Genomic DNA, 23,220 nt, shown 5'->3' with positions numbered 1-23,220 from the left:
TTGGGGTTGTGGAGGTATCTGACCCCTGCAAAATGTTCCCCTGGTCATAAGGTTTGTTGTTACCGTGTTTGAGTCCCACATTCCTTACAGATGTCCAGCCAGAAAATGCAATTTTAAGATTTGACCCCAGATGACCTTTGACCTGACCCCTGCAAAATGTTCCAAAAATGTCCCCTGGTCATTAAGTTTGTTGTCACCAAGTTTGAGCCCCGTATCCTTACAGATGTACATTTCTAAGATTTGACCTCTGCATGACCTTTGACCTGACCCCTGCAAAATGTTCCCCTGGTCATGAGATTTGTTGTCAGAGTTTGAACCCCACACCCCTTACAGATATCCCAAAAATGAAATTAGAAGATTTGACCCCAGATAACCTTTGACCTGGCCCCTGCAAAGTGTTCCAAAATATTCCCCTGATCATTAAGTTTGTTGTCACCAAGTCTGAGCCCCATACCCCTTACAGATGTCCAGGAAATTCATTTCTAAAATTTGACCTCTGCATGACCATTGACCTGACCCGTGCAAATTGTTCCCCTGGTCATGAGATTTGTTGTCACCGAGTTTGAGCCCATACACCTTACAGATGTCCAGATAATGCAATTGTAAGATTTTACCCCATTAATGACCTTTGACCCCCAATTCTGTATGCAAGTTATAGGCGTGTGGTATAGCCGATGCATATGCAAATGTCATCATTGTACTATACAATATGTGGCAGAAGATGCATTTTAAAGATATTTGGTTAAATACCCCTTTAATGACCTTTGCCCCCAATTCTGTTTAGACACTATGGGCACTGGATATAGCCAATACATATGTGCAAGTTACGTAATTGTAGGGTGTAACATGTAGGAGTAGAAGCATTTTGAAATTTATTGCCAGAAAGAAGAAGAAAGAAAGAAAGATCGGATAGCAAAACAGTACCTAGCTCGGGGGGTTGAAAACCCCCAGCTAGGTAACTATGGTGAAACAGATAGGTATATTATACACAAAATCATTTATTATAAATTAAGTGGTTTAAGGCTGTTTTTTTGTTTACGTTAAGGGGGTCAAATTATGATAAGTTTCAAAACATTGAAAGCACCATGCGGACTAAATTCACCTCCAATAAGGTTGCCATATTTTTTGACTAGCATGTCATGTTTTGCCTGATAACCTGTCACCGGTGAATCAATACAATTGTTGTTCAATTGTTAACCACACATCTTGTTGGGGGGTCTTTTTTTAAACTGTGTAGTCCTACAAGGATAGGGGTAAATATAGTCTAACAGGGCAAACTTATTTTATTGTGTACACGTAACCAAAGATACTCATTATCTTGGACCTAACAGTGTAGCAAGAGATCGTTATGTTTTACGGTAAATGTATTCATGCAGTAGAATACTATTAGTCCTAGTACGGGGAGGAGATTTTACAGTTGTCCTATTTTTAAATCACTGTGAAGTTGCTCGTACATTAAATTTACAACACGTCTCCGGATCCTAACTAAGTATCCTACCTCCTCTCAACATCCGGTATCCAGACCAATTCCACCTTTCAGTTCAATTGCAATAATTATTAAACAGTTCTCATATCATATTAATAGACTATCAAGATGATATGCAACAACAAGAAATGTATCTTGATTTTATTCAGAAATCACGCTAATAAAAGCAATCTTCTGAAGTTGTGTATACAATTCTCTGCTCTGTCACAAGACTATAACAAGTATTGTGCTCTAATTGTAACTGCAAGCCCGATGAAAACAATCAGCTGTTTTATGTTAAAAGTGTTCCAAAATCTAGGCATATTCTAACGATAAAATGTCAACCTTGATCATCAGTATGACAAGAGCCACGGTTGAAAGTGCTATCTGCAAATTGGAAATTCTATGAAGAAATGATTTCAATCTGGCATCATCATCAACCATTATTATAACAGAATAAGAAAATGTTTTTAGTCAGAATTTCAAAGAAGTTGAAGAGCGAAGTTTAAAATTCAATTCATAAATCTCAACGAGAAACACACATTTTTTTCTTACTAGTATTGGCTATCCTCCTTGAGTATTGGTATATTGTATTAGAGGTGTATTGGTGATTGGTCTTGTATGTCGTACGTAATAAGGAAGGATAATGTATCATGTTTGGTATGCAAATAATTGTATCAGTGAATTTACTGTTTCCAGATATGCATTTTGATTTCCCCTCGGTGAATCCTTGTTAACGATATGAAGGTTCAAAGTGGTAGAGAGACTTTCGGGACACCCTGTATGCATAGAGTAACAGAGTCCAAAAGTATTGACAATCAATGACTCATTGTGATACAGAGATTGTAATTTCTGTGTTTTGTTCTTTATTTGCTATATAAAGACATATCACCATTGAACATATCACCAACGTTGAAGGTTGTACCCGTAACTTAATGGAAAGCAATTATAATGTCAAATTGCGTAAATGTTTAGTTATGTATAATGATTTTGGATTAAAACAGCGACTTGAAAACTGCAGCAGACCGCTTTAAATAGCTTTAAACATGACATTTTTGTAGTTTTTTTGTACATGATGCAGTCATGTCTACAGTAGAATTCACCTCGACCTTTGCAGGACTTAAACCCCATTAAAAGCTATTAAACCAAGATAACACTCATTGAAACAGCTCAACTGATTAAATCGGATCTTCTCTGGCTGTGCACATGTGTCTGTTTTATATGTGCGATATAGCAATGAGCTGCTATAATACAGCTTCAGTTGGGTAACCGATTATAAAGGAAACGCAAGGAAACAATGGTAGTGGACCTTTGTTCACGAAATGAGACAATGGCCTGCTTTTTGTTAACCAGCATTCTTGAAAATGAGCAACATAATGATTGTTGACTGAACACGGTTTGGAAATAATTTCTTCATATTTTTGGTGTTATCTGTCGTTTACATATCCTTCCTAAAACACAAAAGTGCGACCCTTTGTCAATCACCTACAGTACCCAATTTCGGCATACTATATAAGAAACTCATCATGATGATTGCCAGAGAATAGTTTAAATGTAGCTTGTACCGTTTTTTGTGGCATCCTTCAGAAGTGAGCGGTCCGATACCAATATTTTCGGTCAAATCTCCATTCAATTAACACGGGGAGTAGGCTAGCTATGCCTTGCCCTCACTCATATTTTACAAAAGTGCGACTATTTCTGAACATCTAACCTAGCTGTAATTTTAGGTCATGTTAGAGAAATATATTTGCTAGAAGTTTGGAGAATAAGTTAAATATTGGCTGGTTATTTTTCACACAGTGATGTTAACTAGGCAAGTGCCCATTCTTCCAACATACATCATTTGTAGAGGTCACGCGTCAATGGTGAGAGCACTGTGTATTGTGTATAGGAAAACAGACAGTAACTGCAGTATGACCCATTTAAAACGTCATGATGTAATTTTTCATTAATTAGACATTGAAAATTGATTGTTTTTGTGAAGTTGAACGACCACGACTACTCCGACACGTGTTAGTTGCTCAAATACATGGTGATGGTACGTGCAGCTTTGTCTGCTAGAAACACCTAAACACCAAATCAGACATAATAATGTAAGACATGTCAATAACGAACCCCGTTTGGAGACAGTTATATAATAGGTCTAAATCTTGTGTCTTCTGGTTAGACACGACTTGCTTGGAGACATCTCGATACAAATCCTTAATTGGTTGATAGCGCGTAAAAGGAAGGCCGATTTATCTGGTGCCGATCGGAGCAAAGGAATAGCAGAAAATGGCAAAAAAATACGCACTTTTACTAGGCAGGCAGAAAGCAACTTTTGTAGGCATTGTTGACATGGTGCCTTCGGGAAAGAAAGTTTCCTACTATAAAGACCTAACTTTTCAGATGGTTTGTATGTTTGAAGGTGCAAAATTAACAATAAGGCGCCCGGTTATACCGCCGCGTTTAGCAAGTCCCGGGAGCAAGTCATCATCACGAAACAAACCGTGCTCGAGTTTAATTGACAAATGACGTCAGACGCGATTTAGTCTTTTTTTTTTTTTTTTTATCTCTGTCTTCAATTATAGCTTGTGTCTTTAGCATACACGCAAGCTAAGTTGAAGAAATTTCTACTTGCAAGACATTTTACCAACAGCTTCCCACGACACCATAATTACAATATATAGACGGTTGAAGGGCTCTTTTCAGAGCCACCGATATGTAGTAGGAAAGGGGCAACTACTTTTAAGACTCTTTGCAGAGTGACCGATCTCACCACCCTCAGTGGACAAGGGTAAGCTCTAAACGGCTCATTTTAGAGCCACCGATCTCTCCACCCCGGTATTAGACAAAAGCAGTCCGCTTAGTATATAGAAAAATGGACACGTACTTTAAATGACTCTTTTCAGAGCCACCATTTCTTAATTTATAGAGCAAGAAGAAACTCACTATGAAGCTCTGTAGACAAAAGTTTGTCCTCAGGAAGCCAGCTGCTAATCCTTGGCAGTTTGCCTGGCGGTGAATCCGGTGATACTCTCAGTCTGTAGAATGCTGCATTGCAGAATTATCTACTCAAATATATGTATGTCTCAAATATTATAGTATTACGCAGACGTTTGACTTATACATGTAATGTTTAATGGTCTTAAAGTACAAAAATGGTCTTAGCTGATTTCAATTTGGTGAATATGTTACTTTTTTACTGTTGTTATCATACATACGAAAGACATTATCACCATTATATCTGAAATATATATATATCATGGGCTATCATTATAAGCGAGTTGAAGTATTGCTGAACAGCTCAATATCATCAACGTCTAGAAATTTTTGTTATCCGTGTATTAAGGGGGTACTACACCCCTCGATAAATTGAGTTATTATTTTTTGAGAAAAATGCAAAAATAGTCACAAATTTACCACAGGGGTGTAGTACCCCCTTAACGCCGCTTATTATCTTCTATAGTTATCATACATACGAAAGACATAATAATGATTATATCTGACATATATCATGGGCCGGCTATCATGATAATCGAGTTGAAATATATTAATTGCTCAACCTGCTCACTCATCGTCGACGTCTATACATTTTTGTTATCCGTGTATAAATGCTGATTATTTTCTTACGAACCGTTCACTTCATATTAAATTACTACCCGGCTTTAAGTATCCAATCAAAGATATGACAACTTCACCTCAGCACATATTACGATGTGTGTGTACAGCTATATACAGGAGACAACGCATGCTCATCTTTTTTGATGTGTCACTCACGGTGAAATCTTACAACGATTAGACATGGTTTGCAGGCGATAAGTCTCGTCTAGAGCGTATGGATTGAGTGCGTACCGGTTACAAAGCAAATCGAGGATCGATACAAATCCAAAAAACTGATTATAAGTCAGGAAAGGCAGGTGTCACTTCAGCGCAACCGACTTTTGATTGACGTAATTTTGATTTTTGATGGAGAAATTCAATTATGTTTTGTTTTTTGGTTTCGAATGACTGGATTCACGTGGATGGCCGTGCTGTTACATAATATTAGGAGGTATAAAAAGGAAGATGATGAGACACACAGAATAAGAGTTAGGAACACGTTTCTCAAACGGTTGAAAAGAGCAGTTGTATTTTAAAATAGAAAGGTTAACAATCGCAGATTCGAAATGCCAACGTAACACAATCAGCGTATGTTAATCTTAGCATGTGTGTTTTAAATTGAGAAGTTACTCCGTGGGTGAATTTTACTTTAAAGGATGACGATATGCTACGTTGATAGTATGTAAACTGAATAAATGTGTATATAATGCGCATTCAAATATGAATGCCGAAACATTTGACCAAACTTACAGGTACTATGAATCACCAAAACTCTATTGTAAGTATATCCTCTCAGAAAAACACTGCTGTTGTTCCCGCCGAAAACAACCAAATCAACTTTATCAACAGAGAAAACATTTTGGGCTACTGCAGTACCGATTTGACATCGGAGCGCGGGAAATCCTTTCAGATATTCCGAATCGGTGTTGTCTGCTTTATTTCTGTGGTCATATTGGTAGCTGCAGCACTTATTGTGGTTCAGCATTTTACAGATATGAATTACATGGCCCAGACTAGCGTGAATGTGTTAACTAGAAGAGAACAAGAGGAATTGGCCATACATAATTTGCAGTTAGAGTCTATTTTGTCAATGTTATACCTACAAAGTAGGGCCACAAATTGTAATCATAAAATCAGTGAAGATTTACACATGGCTTACAATTCTACCATTATTGCTCTTAACTCACTCAAGTGGATTTCAAAAGATGTTGATTCTTTTACTAAAGTGCTCCAAGAACAAAGACAATTTCTTATCAATGCTTCCACCACAAATGATTACTACGAATACCTTGATTTTTATACTTCCATGATCGACGCTTTTGATTATCCTCTTGCTAAAGAATTACAGGCGAGCAGTCTAAATGTATATAATCAAGAGATGGCGGCTTACGATTTACTACTTAAAGGAAAATACTATGCTGGAAAAGAAGCAGCCTTTTATATTTTTCTATACTTTTTTGAGACATCGAATTTGTATGTTACAGAGGAGATTGTGGAATGGCGGACTAAAATCTTCAATTGTTTAGAAATGTCCACCGAAATTGCCTATCATCATTCGACTTTTAACGAGTCTAAGCAATTGACATCATTGTCGAGACAGCACTTTAAACGTCTACCACTACCATCTGTAGATCAAAGAACATATCCAGATACCAATAATTGTACATTAAATTATACCCATATCGAAGACTACCTCCAAGGTTTCCTAACAATTCAAAGAAAATGGCGGGAACAAATTCTGGAACAAGTAGAAGCACAACGTAAGTCAGTACATCGATATTTAAGTCTAGAAATCACAGTAACACTTCTTCTTGTACTGACATGCCCACTTCTTCTCTACAACGTCTGTAACATGACATCTTGGATACACCAATATACCCAACAGTTGAAGAAAAAAACAGATGAGTTGAAAAAGGAGAAACGAATTACTGAAAAACTCTTGTACCAAATGTTACCGGCAACTGTTGCAGATCGATTACGAGATAAGAAGCCAATATCAGCGGAGACTTTTGAAAGCGTCACAATATTCTTCTCGGATATAGTAGGTTTTACTGCAATTTCGGCTGTTATTACTCCAATGCAAGTAAGTTTGATTGATTTCAATTATTTTCTTTTCTTCAAATGCATTTGATTTCCATAAGATTACCCGACTTCCATCATAAAGTCGAAAAATACCATTTTGTTTGTGTAATGGTGTCTGCAACACACTGTACCAATCTCATCCTAAGTGCTTATAAAGTGGTTCTTCATTGTTGAGATGGTTATTACAGTAAATACGTCAAATGGGTCAAAATTCTGTCTCTTCTGCAATGTATGATTTAACAAGATATTTAGAATTCATATGATAGAGCATTTAATTTTAATAATGTAAGGTATCAACAAAAAGCGACTTTTCTCGTCTGTCCATACACCAAGATATATCGGATAAGTCGCGTTTGTATAACTTGGTATAGGAAAAGTCCAAATTTTGTTTATTTCCATAAATTGTTTTATCTTTGTGGACAACAGCGATAAGTAAACTCATTATAAAAAATAATGTTTACTATTGTTGTTGAAAAAGATCAGCGGATTTTTTTTTCAATATTTTTATTATTTTGGATATGGCATTATATCGTTAACCCTTGTGCTACCGAGGAAAATTCTGACTACAAAGCGGAATTTCAACCAATCTGTATTAAAAGCCCTTTAGACGAACTCAATTTCACGCATTCCTACACCTCAATGACAGCCATAGCTGGGTACCCGCTGGGTCAATCCCACCTGAAATGTGCCATGACACGGCCTTGGCTGGGGAATTTAAACGGCATTCCATCGCCCGTAGACAAAAGAATGGTGACACTTTAATGCACCTAATTGGGCAGTCACAACACAATATATGGTGCGCCGTGGACCCAGTAATGGCAGAATGAATTCTGACCATCACTTGTCTCGTTGGATTTGTCTATAGTATTATAATTGCCTCGTCCATCCAGTGATACCAAAATAAGTACACACATTCCCCACGTCGCCAGGCTGTAACGTCCTAATGTGAGAGCGCCCTCCCAAACGTAGGAAATCTTTGATATTCACATAATAGCATATCATATATTACACTATAATAAAGCAATCCCAGAAACATGCAATTTTCACCAGATTTCTTTATTAATAAGAACGGACAAATCGAATTTACCAAACTACCAATAGCAAAAATACAAATCACCTTGTGATTTTTTCCCGTGACAACGATGCGTAATAGGGCTCTCATACACAGGGATAATAGGTAGTGGGTTAAACTTGTTATCAGTAAAATGCGTGCAATGATGGTTATATGATTAGCCAAAGTCATTTGGGTATACGACCGTTATAATAATCACAAAAAAAGTAACTAACGCCCCTTAAATAATGACCATTATTAAAAAAACGGGCAATTGTATTACAAATCTGTCAATGCGTTGGAATTAGAATTCCTTTTTGCACATTTTGACACCTCATTTGTAGCAATTGACTAAAAATTGACGTCACAGCGTACATTTAAATCAATGACAATGTAACCCAAGATTTCAAAGTTTCAGTAAATTGTATTTATTTTGTATTCAGTATAATGGAAGGAAATCTGTGTAATGATATCTGAATGTTTTTGTATTGTATGTAACTGCTACTTTCAAATCGGGACCTCGATACATTAAATTGACCGGTGTTTTATTGTTTTCTTTGATATAGTATCAAACGAGGTGTCAAAATGCGCAGAAATATAATATACTTCCAACGCATTTTACAGATGTTTAATACAATAGCCCCTTTTTGAATAATGGCCATTTCAATGGGGGTTAGTTACATTTCCATCATGTCCATTGTCACATCTCTGTTATCTTACGTGCCAGGAAAATGAAATTACCTATGATTATACTCTTGGCTACAAAATACAAGTTATTTGATTGACATGTGTTGGTTAAAGTGAATACAGATTTGGCACGTCGGGAACGGTCTGAAAAGAAAGGCTAATTTTGATTAAAAAGGTTGCCCACATCTAAACTACGCAAAACAGTTTCTTTATGGTTAGGAAATTTAGCAACTAATTTTGTAAGTTTGCTAAATAATTGAATAAAATTGAATATAATATAGGGGATTGTCCTGCGCATTTTGACACATCAATCAGTACCCTACGACACTCCTGAGAAAAGATAAAGTACCAAGAGATCGACAACTAAAAATTGCAAAGAAGCCTATTCAATGGTTTTAGAGCTGATTCACTGATTCAAGGAGGTTTCATTATTCCCGCCTTTTCAATTTAAATTTAAAGCATTTTTCCTTGATGCATGTTGGATAAACCTTTGCTTACTGTGCAGATGAATGATCAAAGACAAAGGTGAGTGGGTACTAAGACATTTACGTTTTGAGAGATGGGTTTGGAAAAGGGATTCAAAACAGTTCATGATTACAGCCAGGACAGCTGCATTCCTGGAAGCACAAGGAATTGAGATACTTGAGTGGACCACCAGAAGCCCTGATCTTAACCCCCTGGAGAACCCCTGGGATCAGCTCAAGAGTCAAGTCAACAAGAAGATAAAGGCAGATACAACTCTGGTGGGATTGCGTCGCATCGTTATCAACGAGTGGAATGGGATTGAGCAAGGTAACATTCGACGCCTCTTAGGAGAATGAGACGTCGCGTCACGTGGCTGCTGTAAGGGAAGCCAACGGTGGACACATAAAGTACTGAAAGACTGGTAAAAAAAGAGATTAATCTCAAGTGAAGTTGGAAGCGGCAGTATGATGCCTGAAATGTGCTCAGCAAATAAACAAAAAAATGTTATCTGCATGTTTGTTGTTTTTTGTGTTCTTTTATGCTGAAATCTTGAATAGGTCTTTTTGCAATTTTTGTTTTTCGACCTTAAACATTACTTAAACATTCATATCTTTTCTCGGGTATGTCGTAGGGTAGTGATTGAGGTGTCAAAATGCGCAGGACAATCCCCCGCATGAGATTGTTTAGCAAACGTACGAAATTAGTCTTTAGATTTTAATAGTAGTTAAATTTCCTAACCATAAAGTAACTTTTTTTTGCGTAGAAATCAATGCTTTCTGAAAATGATTAAATTGCTTTATTTCTGTTGAAATAATTTAATCATTATCAAATGATACTACAGTTTTATTGATTTATCTTGTCTTTTGCACAACAAAACTGAGTCATCACAAGGTTTTGAATTAAATCAAATACTGGAACTTACATTTTTTGCAAATTGCTACGTTGCGTCTGAAACCATCAGACTTCATCAGGCAACTGACCCGCTGGGCTGGTCATGTGACACTTTGAAAAACTGAGTCATGTTCAGAATTACCCTTTTCCATAGGTTGCCAACTTCGATCGGGTGAGCACTTGTTGGTTCAGGTCGCATTATTCATCTTATTTCCATATCCAGATGCATTGCTTTAAATAAGGACATAATTGCGAATTACCCGTGGTCTAGTCACTAATTACACCAACATGTGTGTGTCTGTTGAACCCTTCGATGTATTCTTCTCATAATCATGGCTAATTTCAATATCCTGGTACGTACGATAACAGAGATGTGATGTACAACTTTTTGAATGATCCTATATGATACCTATATCAAAAAGTAACTTCAGATTCAGATCAAGTCATCTTTTGATGGGCCGTAAACGTCATCGAAACCTTGGTTTGTTCACTTACACTTTGATCGGAATATGAGGACTTTCGAACACATTTATGAAAGTTCACATAAACGTTTCGGAACTATACCTCCAAATTCAGCATCGAAGTAGTTACGTAATTCTCTTGGTTACCGGATCACGCTACTTTGGTATGCCTTCGAGTGCCATATACTTTATGTGGTGATCATTTCGATCGTGGTTCATTACTCTAGCGCGTGATCCCGTTGACATAGTAACATTACGTAACTTCGATACTGAATTGAGCAAGAACCACTATACAAATTTTGTGGCTCTCTGTGTAAAGGTTCTTTGGCAGGCTGTGCCCTTAATTATACGCAGTTGTGTTCTTATATTACGCAAGTAATGCCTTCTCGTACTTTTGTAACTTCTTCATGTATGTTACTACTCCCAGGTACCCCAAAATACTCGTAGATTACGGGAAATAATACGATTTCCGTATACGATTTCGGAGTTTCATCAGGTCATCAGCTAGAGACTAGACTGTAATCCTCCTCCTGAACGCTGGAGAACAATTCGCAGTAAAGTGACGATGTAACAGGATTAACTACCATAACAGCGGGTTTTTAAACAGATTTTGAATATATCGCATGTACTGGTACTACCCCTCGGTACCACTGCATTGAACCGTAGATGTCAAAGAACACGGATAAAGACTTGGATCGCAATTCTATAGAATATCCTGCAGATCAATCGCACCTGTAAGATTAGTATCTTCGGAGCGGTATTCTACTCAATCTATGATTGCAGGCATACACAGGTGATGAGTGCAACCTACTTGTACTGCTTGTAGTGCAAGGCGATAATATATTCAAAAATTGTTTAAACCTATTGCTATGGTAGTTATTGCTATGGTAGTTAATCATCTGTTACAGCATATCATCTGCTACACTTTGGCTGGCTACGGAATTCCTATCTAAGATATATTGCGCAGTTAACCTCAAGTCTTCTCGTGCAAGCGTTTATAGTGGCTGCTTTGATATCAAATTAATAACTGCAGAAGTTGAATAAACATCTTATGTTTGCTTATTTCTCATTATGATTCACCCATTATCAAAACTCAAATATTACACACTAGCTGTAATAATTTGGCATTTCTCTACATGAAAATCAAATTAAATTTGTTCTAGGAACTACATTAATAATTAATGTTGATAAAAAAGAAGAGTTAAAACAAACACAATAATGTTGTTTGGCAGAATTTCATGCAAGTATACGTTGTTTTCGGACAAAACTTGCGCTGTATTTTAAAATTACATTTTACACTTTATTTACTTTTATTATTTCTTGAACGATTCACGTCAGTTGCCAATTGTGTACAATTTGGTAATCATAATGGAACGAGATAAAAATGCTGAACAGAAGCTTGATTAAAAGTACGTGGTCAGGCTGATTACGCTCCATGCTCCTGTAAAATTCGGTCCTATTTTTAAACATCTTAGCTGAAAAAGGGGGCAATGACTCTGTATACTGTATCTCAGTCGTATCAAGTTGAGAGTAACGCCATGTTAATGTCTTTGTACACGTCTTGTGACTGTATGAATGGCAATAATAACTCTGCACCATATGTTTTTGTCGGGGTTTGTTTTGTGCCTCGGTATATTCATCGGGAGCTCGCGCTCCCTTGGAAAATTACCTCGGCCCAAAACACCCTTTTTCCGAATTCCTGCAACGGCATCAAAACAGATAGGGCGCGGTTATTATTGTCTAAACAACTCCAGTTTCGTAGTTTAGTGGCTCAGCTAGTAGGACGTTGGTTATTACCAGATATTTCTTGAAAAAACGACAGCCATGGTCAGGATTTGGTCGGCCATATTTGGTTTCCCGCTAGCACCAACCTGGTGTTTTGAGCGCCCGATTGTGCAAATAAAAGCCGCCTAACATCTAGAGAAGATGCAAAGACGAGGAGGTTTAATAGAATAATATATACAATAGAGGTAATCCTGTCGCATATATTCATACATAGTCCTTTTGTTCATCCATTTGTTCATCTATGAATAGATGCGATGGGATTACCTGCGGAATTATCTCTATTGTATTATTCTATTAACCCTTCTCGACCTTCTCTCTTGTGTCTACCTGTGTTTTCGCGGAAGGTGTAAAACGGGTGATGGAATGCAGTTTAAAATTTCCGCCAAGGCCGAATCATTTCACATTTTGGATGCATTGTGGCCGACGGGGACCCAACTAAAGGCTGTTAGTCAGGTGTAGGAATGCGTGTATTTGGATTCGTCTATATGAAGAGCTTGGTTTCAAAACCCCTTACATCCACTTGAGCAATTTTGAGACAGCATAAAAAATCACCCAAAAACAAAACAAAACACTGATATATGGGGGTTTGCAACCAAACAGTTTTTGTCGTATGCTCTGGTAGCATGAGCATCCCACCAAAAACCTCCCTATGCTTATATCAGTGATTTTTTGATGAATATTTGATGTTGTCTCAAAATTGCTCTTTAAATCGTCCATTGTTGTAATCTATTCAATTATATTCAACTTATTTCCTTAGATTTAATACTTTGCTTGATATAAATCTAGTAAATAAAGGTCTTACCCTTTTGTTCATAGTTTCTTGATCATTATTAGTTTCATGTTTGACAGTAATATAAAAACTCATGCGTAAATGTTAAAGGGGAAGTCTCAATGTAAATGGAAATCATTGTCAATCTACGTCAGGTTGAAAATGTTTTATGAAGTGTGAACATTGGAAAGGGAAGATTGGAATTCTGACAGGAAATAGTAACAATAAGCAACAATTAACTTAGTCTAAGTATCTCAATGCACGTGGAATGTTTTTGCTATATCGACAAGCGGCGTCTTCAGCAGATGGTGAGACTGTGATAATATTATCTACAATCGGGGTAGTACTTTTTGACACCATCTGATGAAGATGCTAGTCGACCAAGCAAAAACGTTACAGGTGAGCGATAAACTGTTGCGATTTGTTAGTTCTTTCGTATAGCAGTGAGCTTTGGCAAAAAATTCATTGATCATTTCATACCGAGTGTGTAGAAGAATTCAAATATCACATAGTTTTTGTACATGTAGGTCCTGTGGTTCTTGATTTATGTTGTAAAGAGGGCTGAAACAACAACACGTAAAACGTACATGACTCATTAACAACAATAAATCAAGCAAGTTTTCAAAGTATTTGTTTTGTAGAATGTATATACTTTTGCAAAAATTCAAAGTGTTATTGGTCAATATTTTTTTCAATGATTTAGATAATGATTTTATCTACCACTGCGTATGAATATCCACTCGTTAATATAAAACATAGTAGACCATAATAATGTAATAACTCACATTTTGCAACATTTAATAGATCACATTCTTCAAGTATAACAGCTTACATGCTATATAAAAAAAATATGGTATTGACACAAATTTCAATGACAAAAAGTATCTTTCATGCATCTCAATGGGTATGTTTTCTTTATTATCTTGTCTAAATAGTTTCAGTATGTATGACCATGGAAATAAGAGACCAATATATCAAGCACCACAGATAAAATGTATAAATTAAGCTTGGTGCAAGTGAACTTGTGGTTGAAGGTAACTTACATCAGGGTTAAAGAGTTGGTTTGATATATCAAACAGTAAATAATTATCAAGAGCTTAAGAGCCAGAATTGGCTGTCCATTTTTTGGCGAAATTAGTAACATAGCATGGCAGTTCTAACTGAGACAGACTGGCTCTAAGCCCTTGAATATTTATACTAATTTTGAGTAAACACATTCCATTTGTATAACGAGCAATAAAAATTATTAAGACGAAAGATTTGTCTCAATTGTCACAAACAGTAATGACATCAACCTTTCATTCTCAGTTAGATCGAGCTATTTACTGATTAGGCCGAGACGCCGTGTTTAAAGTTAGCTTGGGACATTCAATTATTTTCTCTATTTTCCAAACGAATTGAAAGGTAGGTATATTAGTCGTATTAACAATAACAAAGTATGTGCTCAAAGATTTTTTGGCATGTGACTTTCTTGAAGTATCACCAAAATATAAAATTTAGGACAAATGCCCAAAATTTAAAACAAACATGAACCTTCCAAAATAAATGCACATTGACATTCGCACTCGGTGGCCCGGTCATTACCCGGCGCTGTGATTTGGGATTCCTCGTCGCCTTCCCTCTCCTGTTACCTGTACTTTAAGTTTGCCCTTACCCCAGCCCTTAACGAGAGACACGGGATACACATTTCTGATAATACACACATAAATCGGATTCAAAATCACTGTTAATTAATTTGCATTATTTCCTTTTTTTTACAAGTGACAGGTGTATTGACAATTTAATGGTTAATTATTAGTTCTGACAACATGTCTTGACAGCTTGGAGTGAAGATGAGGATTTTGTGCAAACACTGCGCATAAAGACCTCAGGGCTATGTTATTATTTACTGACCCAAACAGGTATTCAAAACTAATAAATAATACTTTAGAGCTGTCAAGTAAATCCGCGGATATTTACCGTCACTTCGCTGCTCGGAATATTTAAGTTTTCTGACTTTGTTTTTGGTTCAGAATATTTAAATGGCTGGCCTTTTGCTTGAAATTATCGTTTCGTATACATGTATATAATGTTAATAAAAAGCGTTGCAAGAGTAAATATATACGTGCCAATTTTTCACCTGTTTTGGTTAACACTTCTCTAAGTTGGTCAAAAGTAAAATTTGGGTTTTAGATATTTATGTGTAGTTTAAAAAAGTTAAAACAAAATTTGTTTCGTAGACCGAAAAGAAACTAGGTAAAAAAAATGTTTGGTTTTTTTGTAGTTTTTCCAAAAACTGAGCATTTTTGCCGAATTTTGACCTCACAGGTCTTTGCCATTCTAAATATGCATACTCATACTTTAGTCCAAAAATTTAGCAGTTATGAGGCCCAAAAGTTTCCATAATTCCAGGGTTAAGACCAACCTTAATGTGAAGCTAATAGTGGTCCACCAGTTTGCTTTAATTCACTAAGAGTATTGTCAACAAAACACAGGTGATTATATAGAGCTTCTAATATAATTCAAATATTACATTCTCATCTGAACAGCAATCTTGTGAACATATCTGAAATATTGCTCACTTGCCCTGGCACCGGATAACGACCTGTATCGTAATCTATACAACATTCATATCATTATGATGACTCGCACCTGTAAGATTAGTATCTTTAAAAAGAGCGGTATTGTATTCATACTATGATTGCAGACATACATAGGTGATGAGCGCAACCTGCTAATTGAAGGCGAATTGAGAGCCACCTGAGTCAGATTGGATCCCTCACTGGGAGCCAGGCAAGGGAAGTAGGCAAACAGTTTAAGGTGCTTTGATGGCTAGATGTAAAAAAGCTGTAAACACTTGTCGCTTCAAAAGGATGAATGTATCTAGGGATCTGCAAATCTGCAATAGCCGCCTGAAAGATTATAATAACCATGATAACTGACACTGTACAATGAATTTTAATGTGCTGATTTATATCTGACTTTAAAATGTAGAAGGTCTTTTAGATGCACAATTCGTAAGCTCTTTCTTTGCATAAACTTCATTAGAACTTTAAAATTTAATTGTTAATCTTATTTCAGAGGTTTCAAAATAATTTTATTGCTCTGAATGTATTTCACGTAGTTTTAGTGCATTTTTAGATATGGTCGACTAGAAGTATCAACAAAAATCGATTAGACGTGTTTTGAAAGAACCGCAATATTTTAAGATCAGCAATTGCCTAGAGCTTTCAGTTCACGATAGTGTTAATAGTCTTTTCATTTATTTAGTATTCATTTATTTTATATGTAATACAAATTTAGTATAAATAAGAAATAATAAGACTATTTGCTTTCACGGCTCGAACAGTCAGTTGTGAATCTGTACAGGTTTTATCGGCATTATGACTTCAACATGAGCGACCTATATAAAATGCACATCATATTCCTGATGGGACTGATCGATGCAATGATCATATGATATTACATTAATGCTACGATAATGCCTATAAAAAGAATCGATTTAAAGACCATCACTTAAGATATGAGCAAATAAGATACACGTTATTATAATATTTATTCCGCCGATGTGATTATGTACAAACCCAAAATGAAATGTCAAGCTCAGTCAGTTTTCATTTTGTCATACCTGCTTCAGGATGTAATTATCCTGTCAAAATTGAACTTACATTTTCTGACATACCTAATAAGACGCATATCGATATAAATTATGACCATTTCTACACTTCCTGTTTAAACCCAAGGATGATGTGCAAAACAAATTAAAATTGATTGCGATGCTTGACATAACCAACCCACGTTGTGTTTTTCAAGCAATATCAGAGTTGAAAAGTCAATACACCAAAAATTCAAAATCAAAATTAATGTGTTGATTATTCCTACATACAGACTGTAACAATCAAAATCATACAATTGCAATTTCGCTTCTCAGAAGAAAAAAAAGAGATCATAGCAACAATCCTATATGTAGTGGAATCGGTTAATATCATGGCTAACAGAAAAACTTTACTTGGTTTACTGATTTACTAGTTCGGGCTCAAACGCTATGCTCAATTAACTAAATCGTCCAGAAAACGAGTTGGGACACTTTTGACATTTGCGCGTAAAATCGACTTTCATGATTAGCAATAATGCATTTTTGCAGGAGTCATGGCGTAAATGTGATATCCAGTAGATCGGTAATATCTTGGCTAATAGAAAACTTTACTAGGTGTCTTTCCAAGTTCACGTTCAAACGCTATGCCCGATGCTACTTGACATTAGTAAATAAATAATATGATATTTATTTTCAAATCATAACTTAAAATACCTACCACTTCAAATGTCCCTTGTTTTAAATTATCCATCTTATGTGCACCGGCCAGATGGTTCATAAGTCAACTAAATTCAGTCACTTTTGCTACACAAAGACACGAAAGTGGCCCAAGCTGTTTTACGACTACTTTACACAATTGGCCATATCTTCGCTATTCGACCACCGATTTTATTGAAACCAAGCTTGTGTAGTAAAAGCAATCAATAACTGACATGTTTGCCTTATGTGAGAGTGAGATAATAACAAAAAAGGCCATGAAGATGCCTGAAAGTATGTGATTCATTGTTTGGTTAATTCTTCATTGAACATGTCAGCAAATTGTCAGTTTAATGAACAACTAACACAAGGTTAAAATTCATTGAAAATATAGTGCTTTGACATCTTTATGTGATTTAAATGCCACCATTTTCGCCTAAATGAATAAACAAAATATACATACAGATTAACTTCTCATCACTTGACAATTAAATATTCAATATGGCTGCCATCTACACTTTTTCGGTTAAAAATTATTGAAAAAAATATGTTTTAACATCTTTTTGTGAAGTAAATGCCACCATTTTTGTCTCAAATGTATAAGCAAAATATACAAACAAATTAACTTCAGTCAATATCTCATCACTTGACATTGTGAAGTAAAAGATACCATTTTCGCCAAAAATATATAAGCAAAATATACAAACAGATTAACATCAGTCAATGTTTCATTGACCATGAAATATTCAAAATGGTTGCCATTTGTACTGTAAAGGTTAAAAATCATTGAAAATATAGTGCTTTGACATCTTTATGTGATATGTAAATGCCACCATTTTCACTCAAATGTATAAGCAAAATATAGGAACAGATTAACTGCAGTCAATGTCTCATCACCTGACATTGAAATATTCAATATGGCTGCCATTTGTACTGTACGGGTTAATCATTGAAAATATAATGCTTTGCCACGATTTCCCCTAAAATGTACAAGTAAAATATACAAACATATTAATTTCAGACAATGTCTCATCACTTGACATTGAAATAGTTATAATGACTTCCATTTGCACGGATGTCAATGTCTCATCACTTGACCTTGAAATAGTGCAAAGACTTCCATTTGTATTGCCAGAAGAAAGAGATTTGTTTTGTGCGAACAACCATTACACGGAAAGGGATCTTTGCTGTCTGTTTTATCTGCAAAGCTGGCATGCAAAGATACAGGCATATAAACATGATATTTTGTATAGCATGCTATGCTTAAAAACAGGCGAGCAAATCTTCCCTACTCTCTATGGAATAAACAGTGTCATTCACATTGGAGGTTGTATTCCGGAGGGAGAATAACCAGCTTCCAAAACATCATGAGATAATCAATTTTCGCTGGACATGTTATACAACAAGTACATCTTCAATACTGCTGAAAAAACATGTAAACTATCACATTGTTTAATACGTGTAGTCAAGTAGAAAATTACATGCATGCATAACTTAATTTACTAGTACGATGAACATTAATTGTATCATTACTGTTCAAAAGTACACTCATAGTACATATTGTTAGGAGTAGAGGCGGTTACCATAGAGTTATGGGACGAAAAAAGTAGCAGAGCAGTGGTTAGAGTTCGTGTCTCTGGAATATGGCACTCGGGTGTAATGTCTAGTGGCCGTTTGACTGTCCTTATATACCAAGAACCACTATAAAAATTGTAAACGAAATACAATTAAGCGCCCATGTTCTAAGCTTGATGCAAGTGAAACTGTGGTTCACTTATACCAGGGTTAAACAGTTGGTTTGATATCAAACAGTAAATAATTTATTTACAAGAGCCTAAAGCCAGAATTGGTTGTCCATTTTTACCGAACTGAGTAACATAGCTTGACAGTTCCGGCTGAGCCTGTCTCTAAACCCCCATAATACTGATTTTGAGTAAACATGTTCCATTTTTATAATTAGCAGTAAATATTATTAAGACGAAAGATGCGGCGTTTTGTCTCACTTTTCAAAAACAGTTACCAAGTAAATGACATTAACCCTCCATTCTCAGCTAGATCAAGTTATTTACTTTCGGTGTTAATGCGAAATCATTATTTATTGTTACCTTGAAAAATAAAGTGTTATTTGATTCTGGAATAAGGAGTTATGTCTTGCACAGTAACGAGAGGAACAGGATACACTTTACTGGTACTACACCTATAAATCGTTCAAAGTCAATGTTGACCATTAATTTGCATTACGTACTTTATTTGTAAGTGACAGATGCATTGAAGACTTAATGGTTAATTATTAGTTGTGACAACATGTCTTGACAGCTTGGAGTGAAGATGAGGATTTTGTGCAAACACTGCGCATAAAGACTCCAGGGCAATGTTATTATTTGCTGACCCAAACAGGTATTCAAAACTAATAAATAATACTTTAGAGCTGTCAAGTAAATCCGCGGATGTTTACTGTCACTTCGCTGCTCGGAATATTTAAGTTTTGTTTTTGGTTTAGAATATTTAATTTGCTGGCCTTTTGCTTGAAATTATCGTTTCGCATAATGTTAAAAAGGCGCTGCACGAGTATTTAAAATGCGTCCCGAAACAGGAAAAAAATATGGTTTTTTTTTTAAAACCAGATACGATTATGAGACAGAAATATGTCTTTCTGCATAGATACTATGCTTTCTGTCACGTACTTCATTCGCAGTACATATATCATGTATATGGTCGATTTCCCCGGGACCATATGTCATGCCGGGATTTCATATATTGTCCTGATAAATACCCGAGTTAATATTCATTCAAACATCACGATATGTCACAGCAATGAAAGCCTATATGATTGCAAATCATCACAGCATACATCTATCAGGGCTCACGTACATCAAGTACTACTCGATGATCCATAATCTGTTCTATTTATGAAGAGTCAGTACTAGAATATGAATGGCTACTTCGCGTTGCCATAAGGAGCTATTAGTGAAGCTTAAGTGATCCACCAGCTAAACAGTTTAACTTTTGTGATTTAATTCTCTAAAACAAGAGTAATTACATACACGGAGCTTCTAACATAATTCAAATATTGCATTCTCAGCTGAACAGCGGATCTTGTTCATACTTAAAATATGGCTCACGTGCCCTTGCACCGTGACACGGGAGACGGCGTCATTTATGATGTTGTTCCTGTTATCTTGGCTATAGTAAGGTGCTTTATAGCAGAAGTTGCGCACTCTGCCCTGGAGTAACCACCCTCACGACTTATGGAGAGAAGGGTGATGGGTGAATTTCGAGCCACTTGAGGTTTTGACAAAAACCAATCACAGATGCCTATTTTCCATTAGATCTCATACAGCTCTATGATGCTATGCACTCAACCATGGACTATAAACAACGACTGCGCAGAGACTAGACTCGCTGTGCTTAGAAATATCTGCGCTCGTACAGGGTGTCCAAAAAAAAGAGGCCCCTCATTGTGCCCTCTTTTTCTCCTATTTCTGACAAGTTGATCAAATATATGTTGGTATGTAGAGAAACCTTGAGTCGTTAGCTTTAATAAACCAAAACAATTTTATCAATCGGCTCACAACTGTTGAAGATATGCTCTTTTAAAGAAATGTGCCCGTTTTTCACTCTGTCCACGGAGAAGGTTTGGCTGCTTCAAAGAGTGAAAAGGAGTACATATACCATGCATGAATATCAAACATTCCTCAATGATAACTTTATAAAATAACTTTATTTATGGAATACGCTTTACCGGTGGGTTTATGGACAATGGATTTTGTTAATAGTGTCATTAATTTGTGGGTAAAATCATAGACAATTTAAGGTCTATGGTAAAATGGATGCCGAATGGGACTTTTTTACTTGCTTTTTATTTACAACATAAGTTATTTCTCTTTTTAGGATAAAAGGTAGCCCTAAAAGGCTGTTTGGTTTGTCTTTGGTTCTTCTGAAGTGAGTTTACTGTGGTGCTCTGTCCTCTACATGCTTGTCTCCTTGGCGAATACAGGTTTCAGTCCTGGTCGTCATTGCATCAATTGCGTTGCGTACCATCCTTGTGCGCCGGATACTTGCGAATGCATTCAGTAGTACGTTTGCGAAGATCTTGGACTTTGCTACAAAGGAAAAACATGTGTGTGAGGTCTGGTGATCGTGCAGGGCACTCCACAGCATGAGCCTTCCCAACCACTCTGTTTGCTATCCGTGGACAGAGTGACAAACGGGTACTTTTATTCAAAAGGGCATATCTTCAAAAGTTGTCGATTGAAATTATTGTGTTGGTTTATTAAAGCTAACGATTAACGGTTTCTTTACATACCAAAATATATTTAATCAACTTTTCAGAAATAGGAGAAAACGAGGGCGCAATGAGGGGCCTCTTTTTTTTTTGGACACCCTGTATTAAGGTCGAGTGCATGCATTTACGATATGATCCCGTAATTTGAAGTATTATTTTGACAAAGAATTTCGCGAAATATACCAAAATCATCAATTTATATAATTTAAAAAAAGAAGAAGAAAACAAAACAAAAAAAGAACAACAATTAATTAACCGATCCGTAAATAACTTTTACAACGATTTGGACGTCAAAATCAAAACCTCATATGTATGACCTTGTTCTCAACCTGATACGTTTTATCATTGATTTTCTCCTGACTTATTTCATTACAAAAAGTAAAAGTGATCAATTAATGCTGAAATGTTGCAGGATTCGTTTACATCACAGCAACACAATCTCTGAAATTGGTTCCACCATATGCAAGAAGCACCTCGAACTGGTAACATACATGAAAGGAAGAATTAAGTAACTTAAGCCAATGCTACAAGTTTAATTCCCATTCATGTATACAAGTAGAGAATTATGGCTGACGAAAAATGTTGCAGGATTTGTTTACAACACAGCAACACAATTTCTGAGTTTAATTCCCATTCATGTATACTGCCGGATCGAGGCTCTTCTGGTGGAACAGTGCAATACCGTTTGGTTGGGGCAGTGGCAGTGCCACGGGGGGCATGAGAGGAAATACCACCCCCAATCGTTAGAACTCTTGCTCCCCAGTAAAAACTCCAAATTACGAAGATTTCCTCTTTTTGCGGCAATTTTACGCCAAATATTTTGATATTTTGCCCCTCCTGAAATTCACTTCGCCCCACGTCCCCACCCCCGAATTTGTTTTCTGGTGTCGCCACTATGGGTGGGGTAATTACATCAAGGGGAAAAATACAAAACCTTTGCACTACGGACAAACTTTCGATATTTACTGACAGGTCACATTAATCCCATTAGATCTTTCCAAGAATATGATATAATTCAGAGTTTAAGTAACAGGTAGGTGCGATAAGGTGTGTTTAGTTAAGTAACAGGGCCTTGGCCATGGTAGATGAGATGTTAGATAAATTGTTTTTTTCTAACGTGTGTCCGTCGTGTCAGTGGAAATCAATTCAACAGAAAATATATCGGACTTGGTCCTGGTAGATAAAGTGTGTTTTTAGATATACCTTCTCTTATATTCTTGTTCACGTATCTTTAAGAGCTCCTGAAGCCGTCAAACGGCTCTATGTAATTGTACGGTCATCCTTAACGTTCATTTTTAGCAAAACCTCATACATATTGTCCTGGGTATGATTAATAGGCATATGTTCACTGGAGGGGTATGAAAACTATAATACTACAGCTCTATAAAATTGATTTTTCAAAGTAAAATACTAATACCTAAAGTCTA

General features: G+C 36.2%; 1 protein-coding gene across 1 annotated transcript in view; it reads left to right on the top strand.

Annotated features, from left to right (window-relative positions):
• The first annotated feature begins 5,238 nt into the window (after positions 1-5,238).
• The window catches only part of LOC140157331 (uncharacterized), a 66,322-nt gene continuing 48,340 nt past the window's right edge, over positions 5,239-23,220 (top strand). The window contains exon 1 of the mRNA XM_072180484.1: positions 5,239-7,130. Coding sequence (XP_072036585.1) covers positions 5,772-7,130 — 1,359 coding nt within the window. The 5' untranslated portion in view covers positions 5,239-5,771. The remainder of the gene's footprint in view (positions 7,131-23,220) is intronic.

This window comes from Amphiura filiformis, chromosome 7, assembly GCF_039555335.1.
Source record: "Amphiura filiformis chromosome 7, Afil_fr2py, whole genome shotgun sequence".
Taxonomy (NCBI): Eukaryota; Metazoa; Echinodermata; class Ophiuroidea; order Amphilepidida; family Amphiuridae; genus Amphiura; species Amphiura filiformis.
The sequence above is the reverse complement of the archived record's forward strand: the minus strand, read 5'-3'. Positions and strand labels throughout refer to the sequence as shown.